The sequence below is a fragment of the Pongo abelii genome, chromosome 19, assembly GCF_028885655.2.
Source record: "Pongo abelii isolate AG06213 chromosome 19, NHGRI_mPonAbe1-v2.0_pri, whole genome shotgun sequence".
Classification (NCBI taxonomy): Eukaryota; Metazoa; Chordata; class Mammalia; order Primates; family Hominidae; genus Pongo; species Pongo abelii.
In genome coordinates, this window is record NC_072004.2 from 9,528,247 (window position 1) to 9,551,796 (window position 23,550).

General features: G+C 43.3%; 2 protein-coding genes and 1 pseudogene across 6 annotated transcripts in view; 1 reads left to right on the forward strand and 2 right to left on the reverse strand.

Annotated features, from left to right (window-relative positions):
- The window catches only part of STX8 (syntaxin 8), a 326,746-nt gene extending 320,297 nt beyond the window's left edge, over positions 1-6,449 (reverse strand). For both annotated transcript variants that reach the window (XM_002827023.6, XM_054535431.2), the window contains exon 1: positions 6,335-6,449. In XM_002827023.6, coding sequence (XP_002827069.2) covers positions 6,335-6,351 — 17 coding nt within the window. In that variant the 5' untranslated portion in view covers positions 6,352-6,449. The remainder of the gene's footprint in view (positions 1-6,334) is intronic.
- Positions 6,450-7,082: 633 nt separating this feature from the next.
- Positions 7,083-23,550, forward strand: part of CFAP52 (cilia and flagella associated protein 52) — a 64,649-nt gene continuing 48,181 nt past the window's right edge. For all 4 annotated transcript variants that reach the window (XM_002827018.4, XM_054535425.2, XM_054535424.2 and 1 more), the window contains exons 1-3: positions 7,083-7,312; positions 18,525-18,724; positions 19,447-19,583. In XM_002827018.4, coding sequence (XP_002827064.4) covers positions 7,162-7,312; positions 18,525-18,724; positions 19,447-19,583 — 488 coding nt within the window. In that variant the 5' untranslated portion in view covers positions 7,083-7,161. The remainder of the gene's footprint in view (positions 7,313-18,524; positions 18,725-19,446; positions 19,584-23,550) is intronic.
- On the reverse strand, positions 22,660-23,230 carry LOC100442192 (large ribosomal subunit protein eL19-like; annotated as a pseudogene).

The following is a 23,550-nucleotide window of genomic DNA, read 5'->3' on the forward strand; positions in this document are numbered from 1 at the left end:
GGACAAAGGGCACACACCCACCTGACATCTGAACTTGCCAGAATTCCCTCAAAATATTTAATAAGCTTCTAGTTGTCATTCTGCAGCGTTGGAGGCTTTGAAGGGTTCACAGTGAACTCCCAATAGCCCCTTATGTTTTGCTTCTCTCAGAGCATTTTTACTTTCTATCATATAGAAAATACTTAAGCAGACCGGACGAGGTGGCTCACGCCTGTAATCCCAGCACTTTGGGAGGCCGAGGCGGGCAGATCATGAGGTCAGAAGTTCGAGACCAGCCTGGCCAACAGAGTGAAACCCCGTCTTGACTAAAAATACAAAAAATTAGCCAGGCATGGTGGCGGGTGCCTGTAATCCCAGCTACTTGGGAGGCTGAAGCAGGAAAATCGCTTGAACCCAGGAGGCGGAGGTTGCAGTGAGCCAAGATCACATGATTGCACTCCAGCCCGGCAACACTGTAAGACTCCATCTCAAAAAAACAAAAAAACGGAAATATTTAAGCATGCATACACATTTCATTTCTCCTACCAGGCAGTCTGCTCCTGAAAAGCAGAGACTCGGTGGACTAACATGACCAGCATTATTTTCCAGGACTAGTCCATTACAAAATATTGGAAACTCCTGTTGGCCCTAATGTCCTAATTTTTGCTTGAGTAAACAATATATTTTTTAAAACCTCCCAATTCCCACATATCATTTGAACACTGAGGGAACTTAATAAGTGGTTTTTTTAAATGAAAGAAAATGTGCCCATCAATTCCCTTAGGAATCTTACTAGAGTAATTATAGCAATAGTAACAGCTGAGTACCTGACCTGCGCCAGGTCCTGTACTAAGAGCTTTACATTGTAAACTTCATAAGGATCCTGAGAGAGGATCCTGAACCACTAACCACTATACTCTAAAGCAGCACCATTCATGTATATATCATATATATATCACACACATTCACATATACCATATATATCAGTGATACATATATTCATATATATCACATACCTATCGTTTATATCCATATATACTATATATTCATATATGTCACATGTATATCATTCATATATATATTCATGTATTTGTGTGTGTATGGAAAAATAGCAGTGACACAAGAAAACACAGAATTAAGAAAATACGAGGCTAATAAGGAAAATTGGGTCCTGGTCCCAACTTTGCCACATTTCACCTTTTTTCCTCCATATTATCATGAAAAGAGGAGCCTAGGTCTGGCTCTGGGGTCCAGACCATACATATAAAAATCATCCACATATGGTAAGTTTTGCCTCCTGCCAAATGTGGGATCTAAGTGGTAAGTACGTCTGGAGTTCAGAGGTGGGAGAGATTACTGCTGGCCAAGGCACTCAGATGGAGAGGGTCCATGAGGTTACATCTGGATGACCACGAAGTTAAAGCAGGTCTCCTATTCAGACAGGAGGGAGGAGCACATTCTAGACTTAGTGAAAGACAGGGCGAGCAAAAATGAATGGAAGGAAACATGCCCAGCACGTTTGCCTGCGTGGTGGCCCTGGAAGCCTGGTAAGTATAAAATGGTAGAGATGAGTAGAAGCTAGTTTCTGCAGAGCCTTGAACACCAGTCTAACAAGGTTAGACTTAAAGGAGAATGTTAGAGCCATAGAGAACACTTTTACACACAGAGAGTGGCCCTAAAGAGGTTATGAGAAATGCACACAGCTAGCACAAACTCCCAGGTGTCCTGACTCCAGTCCTTGTGTTGTTATTTTAGCCCTGAAGAGCAGTAGTTCTGAAGCAAGTTGGAATCACTGGGGAATCTTTAAAAAAAAACAATGCCTGGTCCCAACCTCAGCATTCTGACTGAACTGGTATGGGGTTTGTCCTGGGTGCGTGTTGGTGGCGGGGGGAGGGGGAGGCCTTTAAAAGCTCTCCAAGTGATTCCAATCTGCCGCAAAGTCCAGGTGGGAACCCTTGGCCTGGGGCAATAGACAACCTCATTACACTATCAAGCACACAGGTGCCTGAAGTACTAGTTTAGAAAAAGTAATTGGGTGGGGGGCGTGGCTGAGGCAGGAGAATCGCTGGAACCCGGGAGGCAGAGGTTGCAGTGAGCCGAGATTGTGCCATCGCACTCCAGCCTGGGGGACAAGAGCGAGACTTTGTCTCAAAAAAAAAAAAAAAAAAAGTAATCTGGGCCGGGCATAGGTGTAGTGCCTCACGCCTGTAATCCTAGCACTTTGGGAGGCCAAGACGGGTGATCACCTGAGGTCAGGAGTTCAAGACCAGCCTGGCCAACATGGCAAAACCCCATCTCTACTAAAAATATAAAAATTAGCCGGGCGTGGTGGCGGGTGCTTGTAATCCCAGCCACTCGGGAGGCTGAGATAGGAGAATCACTTGAACTCAGGAGGCAGAGGTTGCGGTGAGCCAAGATTGTGCCACTGCACTCCAGCCTGGGCGATGGAGCAAGACTCTGTCTCAAAAAAAAAAAAAAAAAAAAAAGGTGTGGAGGGTAGAGATGAAACAAGAATGGCAGAATATTGATAATCACAGAAATTGGGTGGTGAGTATGAAAGGGGCTCATTATACTATTCTGGTTTGTGTGTATTTTACCTTCCAAAATAAAGTTTTTAAAAAGCAATTCAACAAAAAGAAGACCATGCTACCAACATAAAAAGTCCAATCAGGATATAAAACTATTAAGGTTTAACTGTAATTTTTCTGGAAATGGTACATCATCAACAAATTAGTTACCCTGGCGGTAAAGCTAATTAACATTAGCAAAGAGCCAGTTCAGGGACAGTGATCATGTGCTCCTTCTGTTAAACAGCGAGCTTACCACTTGCTTTGATAGGCCATTAAAATAGTAACTGCTATATTCCATTGCTAGACACTGAGGGAGGTGCCAATGACCTATGATTTTAGCAACACAAAGGTAAAGCTGTAGTTGAATCTGTTTTTATAGGTTGTTTTTGTTTGTTTGTTTTGTTTTGTTTTGACATGGAGTCTCGCTCTGTTGCTCAGGCTGAAGTGCAGTGGCGCGATCTCGGCTCACTGCAACCTCCACCTCCTGGGTTCAAGTGATTCTCCTGCCTCAGCCTCCTCAGTAGCTGAGATTACAGGCACGCACCACCATGCCTGGCTAATTTTTGCATTTTTAGTAGAGACGGGGTTTCACCATGTTGGTCAGGCTGGTCTCGAACTCCTGACCTTGTGATCCACCTGCCTCAGCCTCCCAAAGTGCTAGGATTACAGGTGTGAGCCACCACACCTGGCCTTCTATAGGTTTTCAAAGTCCCTTCCCATACTCCTTTCTACCCCCCTAATCAGCAACCCATTTTGTGCTTTGGGAGCACAGCTGAGTCTCTCACTGTTTCACTCTCAGTAGTCCAATGAGAAAGTCACTTCATCAAACTAATGAAGTATAACAGAAAAAGTCTCAATGCTTTATCAACATTAACTGTGGAAGAAGCTTGGGATCCAGTAATAGCTTCCACCTATCTAAATAGATAACTGGGGGCCTGTCCCTTAACTTTGACCTTTATTTCCTACTTGATTTGTAAACTGAGGGATTTAGGTTCCAGAAGGTGGAGGGCAACTTAGGAATATGTATTGTAAACCAAAATAAAATTCTAAGCCTACCCCCAACCCCCCCCCACCCCCACAACCATCTGAATGGGCCCCTCCCCTCAGGCAAGGGCATCCCAAAGTTAACCTGAAACACTGGTTCAGGCCATGATAGGAAGAGGGGATCAGACATGCCTCATTATATATCCTCTCCTCTTTTTTGGAATTCAGGAAAAGCCAACCAGCATTAACATCAATACAGACCTTAAGTCTGATAAGAAACACTTAACAATCCATTCTCTCTAAAGCCTGCTACCCAGAGGCTTCATTTGCATGATAAAATCGTAGTCTCCACTACCCCTTATCATAACCCAGACATTCCTTTCTATTGATAATAACTCAACCGATTGCCAATCTGAAAATGTTTCAATCTACTTATGACCTGGAAGCCCCCCACCCACTTCGAGGTGTCCCACCCTCCTGGATTGAGCCATCATAAATCTTACATGTATTAATTCATGTATTATTCTCCCTAAATTGTATAAAAGCAAGCTGTTCCCCAACACCTTGGGCACAGGTCTGGTCTTCAGAACCTCCTGAGGCTGTGTCACCGGTGCATTCTTAACCTTGGCAAAACAAACGTTCTAAGTTGACTGAAACCTGTCTCAGATACTTTGGGGTTCACAGTATCAAGGGCCTTAAAAATGTTCATACCCTTGAGCCCAACAGTTCTATTTCACTTTCAACAGTCTAATGAGAAAGCCACTTAGTCAAACTGATTGAGAATAACAAAAAAAAGTATAAATGCTTCACTTTCAACAGTTCTAATTCCTACTTCTAGACAGGGAGCCCAAGGAAGTAAGAGATGGAAAAAAGGGACTGCCTTTGCAATGATAAAACAAAACAAAACAAAACATCAAAAAAACAAAAAACTAATATGAGGAGAAAAATAAATTATGGTCATTCATGTGATGCATTATTATCCAACATAAGACAATTATGAGGCCGGGTGCGGTGGCTCACACCTGTAATCCCAGCACTTTGGGAGGCCAAGGCGGGCAGATTGCCTGAGCTCAGGAGTTTGAGATCAGCCTAGGCAACACGGTAAAACCCTGTCTCTACTAAAATACAAAAAATTAGCTGGGCGTGGCGGCATGCGCCTGTAGTCGCAGCTACTCCAGAGGCTGAGGCAGGAGAGGTGCTTAAGGCTGGGAGGTGGAGGTTGCAGTGAGCCAAGATTGCGCCATTGCACTCCAGCCTGGGTGACAGACAGAGCAAGACTCCCTCTCAAAAAAAAAAAAAAGAAAAAAAGAAAGTTATGTTTTCAAAGAATGTCCAATGACATAGAGAAATGCTGTTTATATTATATATATATATATAAAATATAGATTAAAATAACAAATTCATTGTAAAAAAATCATTAATGGCTATTTCCAAATTATAGAGTTAAAGATGCTATTTATTTTCCTCTTCGCAAATTTTCAATATTCTCTAAATTGAATATTCTCTATCACGGGGTGTATACAACTGTTAAAATTAGGGATTTTTGAGTTTTTTATTTTTTTTTTGAGACGGAGTTTCGCTCGTGTTGCCCAGGCTGGAGTGCAATGGCACGATCTCGGCTCACCACAACCCACACCTCCCGGGTTCAAGCGATTCTCCTGCCTCAGTCTCTCGAGTAGGTGGGATTACAGGCATGCACCACCATGCCCAGCTAATTTTGTATTTTTAGTAGAGACGGGGTTTCTCCATGTTGGTCAGGCTGGTCTCAAACTCTCGACCTCAGGTGATCCGCCTGCCTCGGCCTCCCAAAGTACTGGGATTACAGGCGTGAGGCACCACCACGTCTGGCCTAAAATTAGGTTTAAAAAAGTCAATGCTAAATTAAATAATTGGCCCAAATAACCTAGATTCCAGGTAACTCAACTTTGTTCTTGGAATCCATTCTTCTAATATCCAGGATGTGGGCAACTTAAACAATTATAAACTATATTAGAAATAACAACATAAGACATATATTCCAACAAGAACGTCATAGAGCTGTAATATGTTTTTAATTATTAAGCAGAAAGGTCAAGTCTATGTTCAATAACAATATGTTCCTTGGGATCAAACAATATGTTCCTTGGGATCAAAAGTTGCATCTTTCGTCATGCAGTCCTTGGGATTAACTGCTAAATAAATCACCTTTATCAGCTATTGTTTTACTGCAGAAGCTACTGCTAAAGGAAAAGACTTCATGATATTAACTCAAGAAAGTGCAAAATGCCTTATAAACAAGTGCACAATTTTCCTCCCAGGTTCCTGTATCTGGAAGGGCCCCCAAGATCTAGGTCTTAGCCCCAGCTGTTTACTAACTGGCTGGTGGCCATGGATTCTGAACCTCGGTTTCTCCACCTGTGAAATAAGGGGGTTTACAGGGATGGACAGACATGCTACAAAAACGTTATTTCGACTTCACTTTTATAGGAGTCCAGGGAAGCCTGCACCGGCCAGCTCCACAACCAGGATGGGCGGGAAATCCCCGCAACGAGATGCAGCCCAGAAAAGCTAGAGGAATATTCAGAGATTTGGCTCAAGTCCTCAGCTCTCCAGCGGACCACCTAGTCTCCTTCCCGGGCCACTCTTGCAAGGACCAAGTGTGGCGGGATGTGGCTGAGCCCCCTCAGTAAAGGAAAGGTCTCGCTGCCCCTCCCCTCATCCCGAAAGGCCTCCAGCGGCAGTGCGAAGTGATCGCCTGCTCCCCAGAAGCCCGGCCTCCCCGAAGGTCCCTCCATGCACCGCCGCCCTCACCCTGGACTCACCACGGGTCCGGTGCCATCCTGCAGACTCCGCCCGCTGCTCGGACTCTTCCTGCTCTTAGCAGCTGACTACGGCGGCCCGCGCGGCTCACTCCCCGCAGTTTGTCCCGTGCGCGACCGGAGCCTGAAGTTTGCAAAGTGAGTAACTAGGGCTTAAGAACTATAATCAGAGAAAGGATAGCGCTCCCCTGGGGACAGTAGACTGGAGCAATCTACTCCCACCAAGAGACGCGAACTGCTGAGCTCAGTTAAAATTGTTAAATAGAAACTAAGCATTTTCCCAGGAAGGTGGGAGCGCTGCAAGACCTCTCCGTAGCAGTTACTTAAAAATTTATCCTGCTTCAAAAACAAAACAATAAACAAAACACTAGATTGCGGTGAGACTTGCACGCTGCGTAAACTCACTACAACCTACTTTAAGTTAACTTTATGATATGTAAATTGTATCTCAATAACGCTTTTTTAAAAATCTTTAAAATTTTTTTCACGCTGCTTCAAACAGGGGCCCAAAGAAGTATCAGTTGTATATATTTTTTATAGCAGCCTTCCCATCAGTCCTGTACGCTTGATTACATATTTTTTAAATGCCATTCATTCGGTGCTTCATTTTAGAGTTACTAAGAAGTCACAGACTCTACACGAGGGGATGGAGGAATTAGTTCTGCGCAGTTAGTGTCATCCCCTAAATTTCCAGAGAAATAGCACAAAAAAAAGAAGAAGAGTCCCACTCCATCTCTCTTCCAGTCCCCAGACGCCTTCATTTCCAAGAATGCTAATGAACTCGAACTCGGCAGGCTGGGTTTCTGCGCGCGCGTGTGGAGCTGGCGCGCATGCGCTTGTCCGTTACCATAACGACCAGAAGACGCTGCACCCACTGGGGCGGAGAGCAAAGTAATCAGAACCTCCCAAGGATGGATAACAAAATTTCGCCGGAGGCCCAAGTGGCGGAGCTGGAACTTGACGCCGTGATCGGCTTCAATGGTGAGGCCTCCAGCATCTTTGAGCTGGCTGGTTTAGGAACTCGGAGGACGCGTAGTGCAAACAGGAATAGTGAGACAGCGGGGACACCTGAAAGGCAGTGTGGGACGGTGGGACAACGGCAGGAGCCCTGGCCAGGGACACGCACAGGAGGACCCGCACAGCCTGACCTGCCCCAAGGCCTTGGAGAGTCACTTCCTCCATCCAAGCCTCAGGGAGTGGGATGGTTTTTACCAGCTCGGACAAGCGCCAGCACCTAAAAGGGACCAAATGCCTTCTCCCCAGGCAGGCCGGATGAGTACGGGTGGTTGTAACCCTTCTCCCACTAGGTCAGCCCTTCCTGGCTCTGAACCCCACGCCGCTCGCAAAGCCCTAGGCTCCTTCGTAACCACACAGAAGGATGCTGTGTCGGCCCCTGGGACTAGCTAGGAAATCTGCTAAAATCCCAACTGGTGTACCAGTGAGAAAGGGCTGGGAGAGAACGTGTGTTTGAGCAACCGCCTGAGGGGTTGTTCTTGGTCCTCTAATCCTAAGAAAGGTTTCTAAATGATGAGGATTTCAGACCAGGACAGAAGGGGAACGGGACGCCAGGGGGAGCTAAAGAGGAGAGAAAAAGGGACTAGGCCGCTCCGCTGAAGTCTTATTTGTGACTGCCTATCGTTTTGAAGATTCTGGGAAGAAAAAGCTGTGGGGTTTTATTGTTCGTTTGGAAGGGTTTTGGTTTTTTGAGGGATGAGAAAACAATGAATTAGATTTTAGGAGAAGCAAAACTTTTCAAAAATGTGTGTTGTGATGCCTGAAAGCTTTAAGAATGTGGATGCAGAACCATCACTGTCTAAAGTTTTAAGCATACTCTAGGACTTAGCTCTTGACTCTTGGTTTTACTTTAACAGTCTCCGATAGAAAGTGAGTGCTTTATACATTTCGGATATCAGATATCTTGAGAGTTGGTTACAAGATCATTGAGAAACAATTGAGCAGCCTACAGTGGGTTGCAAAGCGTCACTTGTTGAGCCAATGTAGAACCACACACATAGAACTCTGCAACTGAGGCCGGGGGCAGTGGCTCATGCCTGTAATCCCAGCACTTTGGGAGGCCACGGCAGGTAGATCACCTGAGGTCAGGAGTTCGAGACCATCCTGGTCCAACATGGTGAAACCCCATCTATACTAAAAATACAAAAATTATCCGGGCGTGGTGGTAGGTGTCTGTAATCCCAGCTACTTGAGAGGCTGAGGGAGGAGAAGCACTTGAACTTGGGAGGCAGAGGTTGCAGTGAGCCGAGGTCACACCACTGCACTCCAGCCTGGGGGACAGAGCGAGACTCTGTCTCAAAAAATAAATAAATAAATAAATAAACATACATATTCAACAGGTTATAGGAGGAGCTATGAATATTCATGAAGGTGGTCCCGACACATGTGTATTGAACAAACATTGATGTAATATATTACCCATATTCACCTTGGGATGGAGACCTAACATTTAAATGTATTACAACTAGGTCCTATATGTCAAAAGGCCTTTTCAGGACATGAAGGCACGTTAGGTGAGAAGCCTCAGTAAACTGGCCAGAGGTAGTCCGTGGTGAGTGGTCTTCTTGCCAGGAGAACATTACTGAAATCAGTCTGTTGTCCAATCAAAACTGCTCTTATGGCGGGTTGAACAGGGCTTCTGTTAGTAAGTGCCTATGAACTGGACAGGTTGCAGTTGTTTTCATATTGCTTATCTTGAGATAAGTGCTTGTTTAGCTGCCAGAGAAAAAGAAAAACCTTGTGGCAGTGCATAGTTTATTTTATTTATTTATTTCGAGACGGCGGAGTCTCGCTCTGGAGTGCAATGGCATGATCTCGGCTCACTGCAACCTCCACCTCCTGGATTCAAGCTATTCTCCTGCCTCAGCCTCCAGAGTAGCTGGGATTATAAGCACCCACCATCACGCCTGGCTAATTTTTGTATTCTTAGTAGAGACGGGGTTTCACCACGTTGGCCAGGCTAGTCTCCAATTCCTGACCTCAGGTGATCCACCCGCCTTGGCCTCCCAAAGTGCTGGGATTATAGGCATGAGCCACCACACCCAGCCATAGGGTGGAGGGGTGCATGGCCTTAGGTCCTGTTTATAATTTGATATCTTATTGCCACAGAGTCTGTTTCTGTCAATCTTATGATCTCTATTTTAAGATTAATGCTGATCAGTTGTGTCTAAACCACAAAAGAGTGGGGGTATAATGAGGCATGTCTGACCACCCATTCCATCAAGGCTGGGAACTCTGCTTTAAGGTGTTTTGGGGGTCCCTTTGTCCAAAAGGGGATCTGTTCAGTCAGTGGCTGGGGTGGGGCAGCAGGGGGATTGGGGTGTTTAGGATTTTATTTTTAGTTTACAAAATTATTGAGTTTTCTGTATTTTGTCTTCACTGAAAAATGTTTATTTTAAAAAGCTATACTAGCTCTAAAAAAAGAGAGAGAGAGAAAAAAGACAGAACTTTCATAAGGCTCGGGAGAAAAGATTGTGACTAGGAGTCAGCAGATAAAGATTGAAGGCAGAATATTTCAGCTTACAGCAATAGCGGTGGGCAAAGGAGGAAAAGTGGAGAGTGCAGGGCCTGGCTGCAGAAAGGCAAATAGCTTGGTGTGGCTTCAGTATCAGGGACTGGCAGGATAACACAGGAAAGAGAAGCTGGAATTAGATTTCAGAGGCCTTAAATGCCAAGTGATTGAGTTTAGATTTCAGATGGAAACAAATTAGAAACAAAAGCAAGGTCCCTTTTATCACTGCAACACTGAAACTCACTGTAGTGTTACATTATTCAACTTGAATTTTTTTTTTTTGAGATGGAGTCTCACTCTGTCGCCCAGGCTGGAGGGCAGTGGTGCGATCTTGGCTCACTGCAACCTCTGCCTCATGGGTTCAAGCGATTCTCCTGCCTCAGCCTCCCGAGTAGCTGGGATTACAGGTATCCGCATATCCGCCACCACGCCTGGCTAATTTTTGTATTTTTAATAGAGACGGTGTTTTGCCACGTTGGCCAGGCTGGTCTTGAACTCCTGACCTCAGGTGATCCACCCGCCTTGGCCTCCCAAAGTGCTGGGATTACAGGCATGAGCCACCGCGACCAGCCTTAAACTTGAATTTTAACTTTATGGTATCAATATGTAACTGTACTTGACACTTGTAGGTATTGCATTTTGGCAGGAGTTAATTATTTAAGCAAACCAAATATACTTGTGTTAAAAACATTTAATAAAGTTATAGTTATTAAGGGTTTGGTCACATTCGTCCATTGACTGGAGTAGATAGCCCATGATTTTCCTATTATGGTATACAAAGAGTTCTTATAAACTAAAAACAGCAACAACAACAAAGTAGACCAGGAGTCTACAAACTATAGCCCATGGGCAAATCTGGCCCACTGCCTGTTTTTGTAAATAAAGTTTTATTGGAATGTAGCTATGCCCATTTGTTTATATATTGTCTGTGGCTGCTTTTATACCACACTAGCAGAGATGAGTAGTCTCAAGAGACCATATTGCCCACAAAGCCTAAAATATTTACTATCTGGACCTTTGTTTAAAAAAAAAAAAAAAAAGCCAGACCCTGTAAATAGGTAAATAAATATAAATGGCTATTAGTTCAAAAAGCTAAAAAATGCTATTAAAGGTCATGTGCGGTGGCTCACACCAGTAATCCTAGCACTTTGGGAGGTTGAGGCAGGAAGATTCCTTGAGGCCAGGAGTTTGAGACCAGCCTGGGCAACGTGATGAAACCCTATCTCTATTAAAAATACCAAAAAATAGCCAGGCATGGTGCTGCATGCCTGTAGTCTCAGCTATTCGAGAGGCTGAGGTGGGAGGATCACCTGAGCCCGGGAGGTAGAGGCCGCAGTGAGTCATCGCTGTACCACTGCACTCCAGCCTGGGCAACAGAGTGAGACCTGGTCTCAAAAAAAAAAAAAAAAAAATGCTGTTAAAGCAATGATGTTTTTTGCTTCTCAAACTGGCAAAGGCAAAAAAAGGAAAAAAAAAGGGTAATATAATAAGGTGAGAATAAGAAATGGTTCTCAATTACTATTGCCAGTATTAATTTTACAACCTTTTTGAAGGCCAGTTTTATAGTATCTATTACAATTTTTAATGAGGATAATCTTTGAGCTTTTAAGAACTTGAATCACTTATTCAAGTTTTCAAAAAATGTATGTACAAAGAAGTTCACTGTGATATTGTCTATAATAGCTGAAACATTGGAAGAAACAACCCAAATTGGTAAGAAGTTTTAAAAAATTACGTGGCCATGTGCGGTGGCTCACGCCTGTAATCCCAGCACTTTGGGAGGCCAAGGCAGGTGGACCACGAGGTCAGGAGATCGAGACCATCCTGGCTAACACGGTGAAACCCTGTCTCTATTAAAAATACCAAAAAATTAGCTGGGCGTGGTGGCGGGTGCCTGTAGTCCCAGCTACTTGGGAGGCTGAGGCAGGAGAATGGTGTGAACCTGGGAGGCGGAGCTTGCAGTGAGCCGAGATCGCACCACTGCACTCCATCCTGGGCGACAGAGCGAGACTCCATCTCAAAAGAAAAAAAACAAAAAACAACAAAAAAATTATGCTCCAGAAATATTTTTGAACTTGACAGAAGTGGTGGTTGCACAGCATTGTGAATGTACTAAATGCCACTGAATTGTTCACTTTAAAATAGTTAATTTTATGTTATGTGAATTTCACTCCAATAATTTTTAAAATTATATTCCTTTTGTGCAATTCGATACTGTATAATCCTTAAGAAAAATGGAATAGATGTATATAAACTAACGAGGAAAGATGTCAAAGATATATTAAGTATAAAATGCAATTTGCCATACAGTGTATATGATATGAGCCTATTACAGTTTAAAGTGTACATATGTTTGAGAGAGAGAGGGGGGATAGAGAGAGAGGAGAGAGAGGGAGGGACAGAGGGAGACAGAGAGGGAGGGAGAGAAGACGAGAGAGAGAATGGAGTGTGTGTGAGTATGTCTGGAGAAGAGAGCAAAGAAATGAATTGTGGTGAACATGCGTAGTTTTGGTTACTCCATATCTGAATACTATTCTATTTGAGAAGTATCCCAGGATAGGTAGAAGCTGGTTCTATTGCTTTAGTGAGAGCCTAAAAGGGGCACATATTTTCTCTCCTAATTCCTTGGCAGCCAATTGAGAGATGTAACATAATTGGCTCAGCCAATCAGACATTCCCACTCAGCAGTTCCACTCTTATAGGAATGATGCAAAGGAGCATTGAGTGTTGAGCAGTGTGGCCATGAGAGGTCTTTAGTTCATGTCACTTGGTCTCACCTTGCTATTAATTCTGCCCATTTTTCAAGTGTGACCCAAACTTCCTGCCAGTTGTGTGAGCAATATGTATTCCTTCCATATAATTCTTTTTGAGCTACATTTAGCCAGAGTTGACTCTTCTAGTTTGCAACCAAGAACCATAATTTTTAAATGCAAAAACAAAAATAAATCTGAAGAAATACACACCTGCATGTTACAAGGTTATCTCTGGGCAGGTTACACACCTAAGAGTAGAGTAGCTGGGTCCTGGGGCATGTGCGCGTTCAAGCATCATCAATAAAGACACATTGTTTTCCAAAGCGATTAGACCGATTTACTCTCCCACCAAGCATTTTATGAGTGTTGCCTTTGTTCCACATCAACACGGATGCCTGGTACTGTCAGCCATCTTAATTTTAGCCATTTTGGTGGATATGACATGGTATCTCATTTCGGACATAATTTACATTTTCCTGGTTACTTATGAGGTTGCATCTCTTTTTGTATGTTTATTGGGTTTTGAATTTCCTTCAGCATAAACTGGCTATCCATATCCTTTGCTCATTTTTCTATTGAGAAGCCTATGTTTTCCTTATTGTCTTGTAGGAGTTCTTCGTATGTTATGGAGATGATCCTTTGTCTATTGCATACATTGAAAATATCTTCTTGTTTGTGTTTTTCTCTTCATCCTTCCAATAACAATGTCTTTAGTCATTAAATTTTTTTTTTTTTTGAGAAAGAGTCTCACCCTGTCACCCAGGCTGGAGTGCAGTGGCACAATCTCAGCTCACTGCAACATCCACCTCCCAGGTTTAAGCGATTCTCCTGCCTCAGCCTCTCAAGTAGCTGGGATGATTGGTGTCCACCACCACGCCCAGCTAATTTTTGTATTTTTAGTAGAGACAGGATTTCGCCATATTTGCCAGGCTGGTCTCAAACTCCTAGCCTCAAGTGATCTGCCTGCCTCGGCCTCCCAAAGTGCTGGGATTACAGGCATGAGCCACACAGCCCAGCCTAGATGTTTTTCATTTTTAACATAACTGGGTAAATATATCAGCCTTTTCTTTTATGATTTGCTCTTTTTGTGTCATAGTTAGAAAGTCATTTCTTACACTTTTTGTACATGTTATCTTGTTTTTCACATTTAGGTCTTTGATATACCTGGAAGATATTGTTTGTGTAAGGTGTGAATTATGAATCTAAGTTTAATTTTTCCATATGGATAGCCATATGATTGTTTATAAAGAACCTGCAATTAGAAAAAAATAAAATTTTTTTAGTAGGAATAAATCACCCTAAAGTCATAAACCTTGGTATTATAAGAACATACTGCATAAAAAAGGAACACTCAATTACAATGAAAAGAATCATTTATTCAATAATTACATTTGGCCATTTGAGGAAAAATAATCCATTTAGCTACAGGAATCACATAAAGCACCAAAATGAATTCCAGAGGGAGTTAAATATAAAAGAAGCATTCATTTAAGAACAAGAAGATTGTATTAATAAATATTTATGAGTCTTTCGATGGAGAAGGAGATAGCAACAAAAAAGATTTTTAAAAACCCAAGAATAAATGTAATAAGAAATGAGTGAGATCTTTATGAAAAAAATGGAAAATGCTACTAGAAGGCATAAAAGGAGACTTATGAAGAAACAGATCCTGTTTTTAAAATAGAGGTATTTTATATTATTATAAAAATCATTTTCCCTTAAGTTAACCTATACATTTAATACGATCTCACTAAAAACACAATCATGAATTTTAAATAGCCAAGGTGACATGCAAGTTTATATTATAAAATAAACACGAAGAGCAATCAAAAAAATTCTGACCATAGGTGAGCAATAATGGAGGACCTGGGTCTGTTTCATATTAAAGCATATTACAAGGGTTTATAATTGTTGAGATGATTCTTGGTGTAACCAAAATCAGGTTTGGGCCACTTGTCACTTGAAAGCTGAAAACTCAAGAGATGAGCTTTGGTGAAAGGAAGGTTAGCTTTCTTGGAGAAGCCAGCAACCCAGGGGAGAAAATAAACTAGCGTTCAAAGACCACCTCACCGAGTTGAGTCTCTGGATCAGGGAAATTAGAGGAATAATGATCAAAGCATTTTTGTGAAACATGTGCAGTCTCAGGTAGGCAGTTAGTCAATATTTTGGGGCCTTCTGCAGATGCCATCTGCCCTGTTCTTACCAGGCTGGTCAGCCCATTCCCAGAGTTGTTGGTCATTGTATTTTCTTTTATTTTTGCTGAAGGTCCTGTTCTCCTGAAACTGTTTTTAGTGAATAAACTACCAACTCAAGCAAAACAATAATTACATTCAAGCAAACAAACTTTTCTGTAACATGGAAGCAGTAGTGTTACTTTGGCAGATATTTGGAGTACGAGAACTGCCTGTGGAAAGAGGCATCACCATGAAAGGTCCCAGGCTCTTCAGAGCACCTGGTGGGCACTCAGAACTGAAACCGAAATTTAAAAAAAATTATTTTCCTGGTTATATTGAGGCATACTTGACATATTAAAGTTGTATCAATTTAAAGTGTATAACATAATGTGTTGATATACATATACATTGTGAAATGATGTCTACAATCAAACTAATTAACATATTCGCTTCACATAGTTACTTTTTGTGTGTGATGAAAACACTTAAGATCAACTCTTGTAGCAGATTTCAAATATACAATACAGTATTATTATTTTGTATTTATTTATTCATTTTTTGAGATGGATAAAATAAAAAACTCCAGGCTGGAGTGCAATAGTGTGATCTCGGCTCACTGCAACCTCCGCCTCGCGGGTTCCAGTGATTCTCCTGCCTCAGCCTCCCGAGTAGCTGGGATTACAGGCGCCCGCCACCACGCCCAGCTAATTTTTTGTATTTTTAGTAGAGACGGGGTTTCACCATGTTGGCCAGGCTGGTCTTGAACTCCTGACCTCAGGTGATCCGCCTGCCTTGGCCTCCCAAAGTGCTGGGATTCCAGGAGTGAGCCACCACACCTGGCCACAATGCAGTATTATTAACTGTGACCATGCTGTTCATTGGGTCTCTAGAACTTCTTTATCCTGCACAGCGGACCTTTTCACCCTCTGACGAACATCTCTTCATTCCCCTACCCCTAGCGAACACCATTCTACTCTCTGCTTTTATACATTTGGCTTTTTCAGGTTCCACATCTAAGTGAGATCACCATGCAGTATTTGTCTTTCTGTGTCTGGCCTCACTTAGCATAATGCCCTCCAGGTTCATTTAAAAAAAAATGAATTAAGATCCTGAATAGATATTCCTCAAAAGAAGACATACAAATGGGCAACGGGTATATAAAAAGGTACCCAGCATCACTAGTCATCAGGGAAATGCAAATCAAAGCCCGAGTGAGATATCACCTCACACCTGTTAGAATGGCTATTATCACACAGACAAAAGGTAACAAGCTGGAGAGAATGTGGAGAAAGGGATGCCCTGTCCACTGTTGGTGGGAATGCAAATTGGTGCAGCCATTACGGAAAACAGTATAGAGTTTCCTCAAAAAATTAAAAAGAAAACTACCAGATGATCTAGCAATCCCACTTATGGGTATAAGGAAATGAAATCAGTATATGGAAGAAGTATTTGCACCTCTATGTTCTGTTCAGCGCTATGTTCAGCACTATTTGCAACAGCCAAGATGTGGAAACAACCTAAATGTCCATCAACAGATGAATGGATAAAGAAAATGTCACACACACACACAGGCACACACAATGTTATATATATATAGGCACACACAATGTTATATATATATATAGAGAGAGAGAGAGAGAGAGAGAGGGAGGGAGAGAGAGATGGACCCTCGCTCTGGTTTATTCATTTATTTATTTATTTTATTTTATTTTGAGACGGAGTCTCGCTCTGTCGCCCAGGCTGGAGTGCAGTGGCACAATCTTGGCTCACTGCAAGCTCCGCCTCCTGGGTTCATGCCATTCTTCTGCCTCAGCCTCCCGAGCAGCTGGACTACAGGCGCCTGCCACCACACCCGGTTAATTTTTTGTATTTTTAGTAGAGATAGGGTCTCACCGTGTTAGCCAGGATGGTCTCGATCTCCTGACCTCGTGATCCGCCCACCTCAGCCTCCCAAAGTGCTGGGATTACAGGCGTGAGCCACCACGACCAGCCTTATTTATTTATTTATTTACTTATTTTTGAGATGGAGTCTTACTCTTTTGCCCAGGCTGGAGTGCAGTGGCGTGATCTCGGCTCACTGCAACCTCCTCCTCCCGGGTTCAAGCGATTCTTCTGCCTCAGCCTCCCAAGTAGCTGGGACTACAGGCGCCCACCACCACGCCTGGCTAATATTTGTATTTTTAGTAGAGGCAGGGTTTCACCATATTGCCCAGGCTGGTCTCAAACTCCTGACCTCGTGATCTGCCCGCCTCAGCCTCCCAAAGTGCTGGGATTACAGGTGTGAGCCACCGCGCCTGGCCACACAATGTAATATTACTTAGACTTTAAAAAGAAGGATATCATGCCATTTGTAAAGACATGGATGAACCTGGAGAATATTATGCTTTGTGAAGTAAAATAGGCCAAATTTTTATCTTTACCAAACCTTTGCCTGAGGTAGTTCTCCCTATGACTGTGCACTCACCCAAGCAGGCTGCTCACGCTCCATGCACTCACACTTTTTAGGATTATGAGAATTGGCCGTAGGCCTTGCTGGACCAGCATCAGCATCACTTAGGAGCTTATGAGAAATACAGAATCTCAACCCCTTCTCAGACCTGAAATCGGAATCTGCATTTTAACAGGATCCCTCAGGGATTTTTTTTTTAATTTTTATTTATTTATTTATTTATTTTATTATTATTATTATTATACCTTAGGTTTTATGGTACATGTGCGCAATGTGCAGGTTAGTTACATATGTATACACGTGCCATGCTGGTGCGCTGCACCCACTAACTCGTCATCTAGCATTAGGTATATCTCCCAATGCTATCCCTCCCCCCTCCCCCCACCCCGCAACAGTCCCCGAAGTGTGATGTTCCCCTTCCTGTGTCCATGTGTTCTCATTGTTGAATTCCCACCTATGAGTGAGAATATGCGGTGTTTGGTTTTTTGTTCTTGCAATAGTTTACTGAGAATGATGATTTCCAATTTTGTCCATGTCCCTACAAAGGACATGAACTCATCATTTTTTATGGCTGCATAGTATTCCATGGTGTATATGTGCCACATTTTCTTAATCCAGTCTATCATTGTTGGACATTTGGGTTGGTTCCAAGTCTTTGCTATTGTGAATAATGCCACAATAAACATACGTGTGCATGTGTCTTTATAGCAGCATGATTTATAGTCCTTTGGGTATATGCCCAGTAATGGGATGGCTGGGTCGAATGGAATTTCTAGTTCTAGATCCCCCTCAGGGATTTTTATAAACATCAAAGTTTAAGAAGTGATTACTAGATGAACCTTTTTGTCAGTGAAATAAAATTACTTACTTCCCCAACTTCTTTTAGCTGAACTAAGGCTTATTTTAAAAGTGTTGGCTGGGCGCGGTGGCTCACGCCTGTAATCCCAGCACTTTGGGAGGCTGAGGTGGGCGGATCACGAGGTCAGGAGTTCAAGACCAGCCTGACCAACATGGTGAAACCCCGTCTCTACTAAAAATACAAAAAAAAATTAGCCAGGTGTGGTGGCGGGTGCCTGTAATCCCAGCTACTTGGGAGGCTGAAGCAGGAGAATCACTTGAACCCAGGAGGTGAAGGTTGCAGTGAGCTAAGACTGCGCCATTGCCCCCAGGCTGGGTGACAAAAGCAAAACTCCGTCACAAAAAAAAAAAAGTGTTGTGTTTTGTACTCAGGTAGAAAATTCCTGGCCACTTCTGTACCTGATTATTATTACTGTGAATCTCTCTCTTTTAGGACATGTGCCTACTGGTCTCAAATGTCATCCTGACCAGGAGCATGTGATTTATCCTCTTGGTTGCACAGTCCTCATTCAGGCAATAAATACTAAAGAGCAGAACTTCCTACAGGGTCATGGCAACAACGTCTCCTGCTTGGCCATCTCCAGGTCTGGAGAGTACATCGCCTCCGGACAAGTCACATTCATGGGGTTCAAGGTGAATACAGTGAAAACGACTCATTGTCAATTTATCTAGAGGTGCCTCCCTAGAAGAACTGCCCCGCTTCAAGTTGTTAGTTCTGTGTGGCAATGTGCTTTATTCTTCCTTCTTCTTCCTTTTGACTTCTCTTTTAACTCATTTTCATTCCATCAGACCGGGAGTGAAGGACTCTAATGATTTTATACCTGAGGTTTCAGCTTGTGACTGATAATGCTCACAAACGAAAGTTCCCGCTTAAAGCTGTTTCCATTGTGTTGCTGTCATGTTTGTAGAACCTGATCTGATTTCTAGAAAAGTGATAGAACGGGCCGGGCGCAGTGGCTCACGCCTGTAATCCCAGCACTTTGGGAGACCGAGACGGTCGGATCACCTGAGGTCAGATGTTCGAGACGAGCCTAGCCAACATGGTGAAACCCGTCACTACTAAAAATACAAAATTAGCCAGGCGTGGTGGTGCATGCCTGTAATCCCAGCTACTCGGGAGGCTGACAGGGAGAATTGCTTGAACCCAGGAGGTGGAGGTTGCAGTGAGCGGAGATAGCGCCATTGCACTCCAGCCTGGGCAAAAAAGAGCGAGACTCCGTCTCAAAAAAAAAAAAAAATAGAAAAAAGAAAAAAGAAAAGTGACAGTACTAATTTTTTTTCACCAAGAAGGGTAGCTATCTCCTCAGATGCTTTTAATGCCTCCCTATGATCTGACGGTGTGTTCTTGCCCCCAGGCAGACATCATTTTGTGGGGTTATAAGAAAAGAGAGCTGCTTGCTCGGCTGTCCCTTCACAAAGGCAAAATTGAAGCTCTGGCCTTTTCTCCAAATGATTTGTACTTGGTATCACTAGGAGGCCCAGATGACGGAAGGTAATGTACTAAACATAGTTACTTATTTTCTTTATTTTTTTTAACTTTTATTTTAGGTTAGACGTACATGTGCAGGTTTGTTGTATAGGTAAACTTATGTCATGGGTTTGTTGTACAGATTATTTCATCAACCAGGTGCTCAGTCTAGTACCCAATAGTTATTTTTTCTGATCCTCTCCCTCCTCCCACCCTCCACCCTCAAGCAGGCCCCAGTGTCTGTGTTCCCTTCTATGTGTTCATGTGTTCTCATCATTTAGCTCCCACTTATAAGTAAGAACATGTGGTATTTGGTTTTCTACTCCTGCATTAGGTTGCTAAGGATTATGGCCTCCAGCTCCATCCATGTTCCTGTAACGAACATGATCTCATTCTTTTTTTATGGCTGCATAGTAGTCCATGATGTATATGTACCACATTTTCTTTATCCAGTCTACCATTGATGAGCATTTGGGTTGATTCCATGTCTTTGCTAGTGTGAATAGTGCTGTGATACACACACAATCATATGTGTCTTTATGGTAGAACAATTTATATTCCTTTGAGTATGTAGCCAGTAATGGGATTGCTGGGTTGAATGATAGTTCTGTTTTTAGCTGTTTGAGGAATCACCACCCTGCTTTCCACAATGGTTCAACTAATCTACACTCCCACCAACAGTACATAAGCATTCCCTTTTCTTTGCAACCTCACCAGCATCTGTTATTTTTTGACTTTTTAATAATAGTTGTTCTGCCTGATATGAGGTGGTTATCTCATTGTGGTTTTGCTTTGCATTTCTCTAATGACCAGTGATATTGAGCCTTTTTTCATATGCTTGTTGGCTGCATGTGTGTCTTCTTTTGCAAAGTGTTCATGTCCTTTGCCTGCTTTTTAATGGAGTTTTTGTTTTATCTTATAAATTTATTTAAGTTCTGTATAGATGCAAGATACTTTTTCAGATGCCAAGTTTGCAATATTTGCTTATTTTCTGCAAGGTATATTTCCAGAAGTGACAAGGGCCCTGTCCCCTCTAATGTTCTCTCTTGGCCCATCTATATTTCAGTGTGCATTGTCTGAAAAGCCTCTGAGAAAATTACCATAAAAGAGTGGTTTGCAAAGTTGGCTGCATGTTGAAATCACCTGGGCAACTTTAGGGAATCACTGGTGCCTGGGTGTACCTTCAGAGAGTCCGATTTGATTGGCCTGAGCTCTAAGGGTTATACAAGCTTCCCAGTACTGTGTTGAACACAGGTGGCCAGAGTAAGCATCTGTAAGGAACATGGCTGTGCTTTGGTCAAGGATAGGCCGAGGTAGGGTGTCCATATCCTGCGTGACTCAGCAAGTTTAGAGTGCAGGTGTATAATTCCACTGTTAACACAGCCATGTTGCCATAACATGGGAAAGGCCATCACTTGGCTCTACACCACTATTGTCTGTTAAAGGTATAATTGCCCTGTGGACACTGTGCAGGTGCCCTGGCACCCAGAGAAAGAGAGAGAGAGCCAGAGCTGTCCATCTTTGCAGATGGACAAGGGGGAGCCAGGACACAGCTCAGCCCACTTGTGCCCAGAGAGACAAAGAGTTAAGCTGCTGACCCTGAAGGCAGGGTAGAGCCGGCTGCGCAGCTGTATGTGGGAGATGCCAGCTCAAGCAGCGGAGGCAGGGCGGACAGTGTGAGAAAGCTGTTGATGAGAGCTGCTGCTGAATAAAATCATCTTCCACCTGCCTACAGCCCCCAAGTATTCTTTCTGCTCATCCACCCACAACCCTCGGACTTCAGCATGGGCTGGACCCAGACCCTGGGATCTGACAGCATCCATATCTTGTTTCAGGTCTCAGTGGAAAGGCTTTCAATTTCACCCCATTCAGTGTGATAATTAGCTGTGGGTTTGTCGTATAAGGTCTTTATCATGTTGAGGTATGCTCCTTCCATACCCAATAGAATATTTTTTAGCCACAGAAAAGAATTTTTTTTTTTTTTTTTGAGATGGAGTTTCACTCTTGTTGCCCAGGCTGGAGTGCAATGGCACAATCTCGGCTCACCGCAATCTCCGCCTCCCAGGTTCAAGCAGGCAGATCACCTGAGGTCAGGAGTTTGAAACCAACCTGGCCAACCTGGTGAAACGCTGTCTCTACTAAAAACACAAAAATTAGCCAGGCGTAGTGCCGGGGCCTGTAATCCCAGCTACTTGGGAGGCTGAGGCAGGAGAATCGCTTGAACCTGGGAGGCAGAGGTTGCAGTGAGCGAAGATCGCACCACTGCACTCCAGCCTAGGCAACAGAGTGAGACTCCAGCTAAAAATAAATAAACAAACAAACAAAATATATTAGGAAGAACAATCAATGCAGTACATATTCCTATGTAAATGTCTGAGGAACACAATCTGTAGAAGAAAAATAATAACACCTGAGGTTTGTGTGGGATTTAATACTTCAGTACACTTCTATATATATTTTCTTATTTGAGCTTCATAGGTTTATTACAAAGGAAATTTATATTTGTGTATAGTTATATAATAATAGTTCTTCTCTTACTATATAGCAAGTCAACAAAATTTTCATGAGATTTCCTCTTTTTCTTGTCATTCACAAGTGGTCACCCCTTCCCTGGCTCATTGCCACTGACTGTTTCTGATAAGAAATGTATTGGCCGGGTGCGGTGGCTCACGCCTGAAATCCCAGCACTTTGGTAGGCCGAGGCAGGTGGATCACCTGAGGTTAGGAGTTTGAGACCAGCCTAGCCAACATGGTGAGAACCCATCTCTACGAAAAATACAAAAATTAGCCGGGCATGGTGGCAGGCGCCTGTAATCCCAGCTACTCAGGAGGCTGAGGCAGAAGAATTGCTTGAACCTGGGAGGTGGAGGTTGCAGTGAGCCAAGGTCGTGCCATTGCACTCCAGCCTGGGGACAAGAGCGAGACTCCGTCTCAAAAAAAAAAAAAAAAAAAGAAATGTATCCAGAAATCCCCTGTTAACATTCTTAGCTCAACTTCTTTTTTTTTTTTTTTTTGCAGGTAGAAAAAGGCTTGTTGTATTTTAATGACTAATCTATGTAATCACCAGGAGTGCTATCTACAGACAAGAAATGGGGAGCTTCTATTTCTTAGTTTCTTCCTCCTTGGGCAAGTCTTGGTCTTCTCCTTCTTGGCCTGGAGATGCTCTTCACGGCGCTTGTGTGCTTCCTTGGTCTTGGATCTGTGGGCCTTAGCCTGTTCAGCTGGGAGCTTTTCACAGGCTTCTGCTGTCAGCTCATGGATATGTTCTATGAGAATCCAGTTGTTTTTTGAATACATTCCCCTCCACCTTCAGGTACAAGCTGTGATACGTGTGGTGATCAATCTTCTTGGATCCATGGTATCTTCAGAGCAGGTGGCGCAGAATCCTCATTCTCCTCATCCAGGTTACTTTCTCTGGCAAAGGGCTGTACCCTTTGGCTTACCTATGCCCATGTGCCTGCCCTTCTGGCGGGCCAAGGTGTTTTCCCATCATCCAGCCAGGAATGGACAGTCACAGGCCTATGGATAATTAGCCCATCTTTGATCAGCTTCCAGATCTGCTGGTGGGAGTTGGCCTTGGCAATTTCATTCGTCTCATTGGGGTCCAACCAGACCTTCTTTTTGCCACGGCAGAGGGCACTAGAGGCAAGCCCCTTCTGAAGCCCAAACATCCTCACGGCTTTGGCCACTGCAGCGAAAGAAAAGAGTTCCAACATCCTCCATTCAACTTAAAGCAGTTATTCTCAACCTTTGGTGCACACTGATATTACCTAGGAAGATTTAAAAAACACTGATGCCTGGGTCCCACCCCCGGAGATTCTTGGAGCTAGGCCATTAGGCCACCCCCATCCCACCCCCGTCAAAGAGACTAGGTCTTGGGGGGAAAATGGCCCCTTAACCAAGGTTAATCTGGCAAAACTGTTAATCTCTGCTGTAATTTTAAGCTGCCTAAAATTTGCTTGCAGAACATTCAAGAATGTTGAAAAGCCAA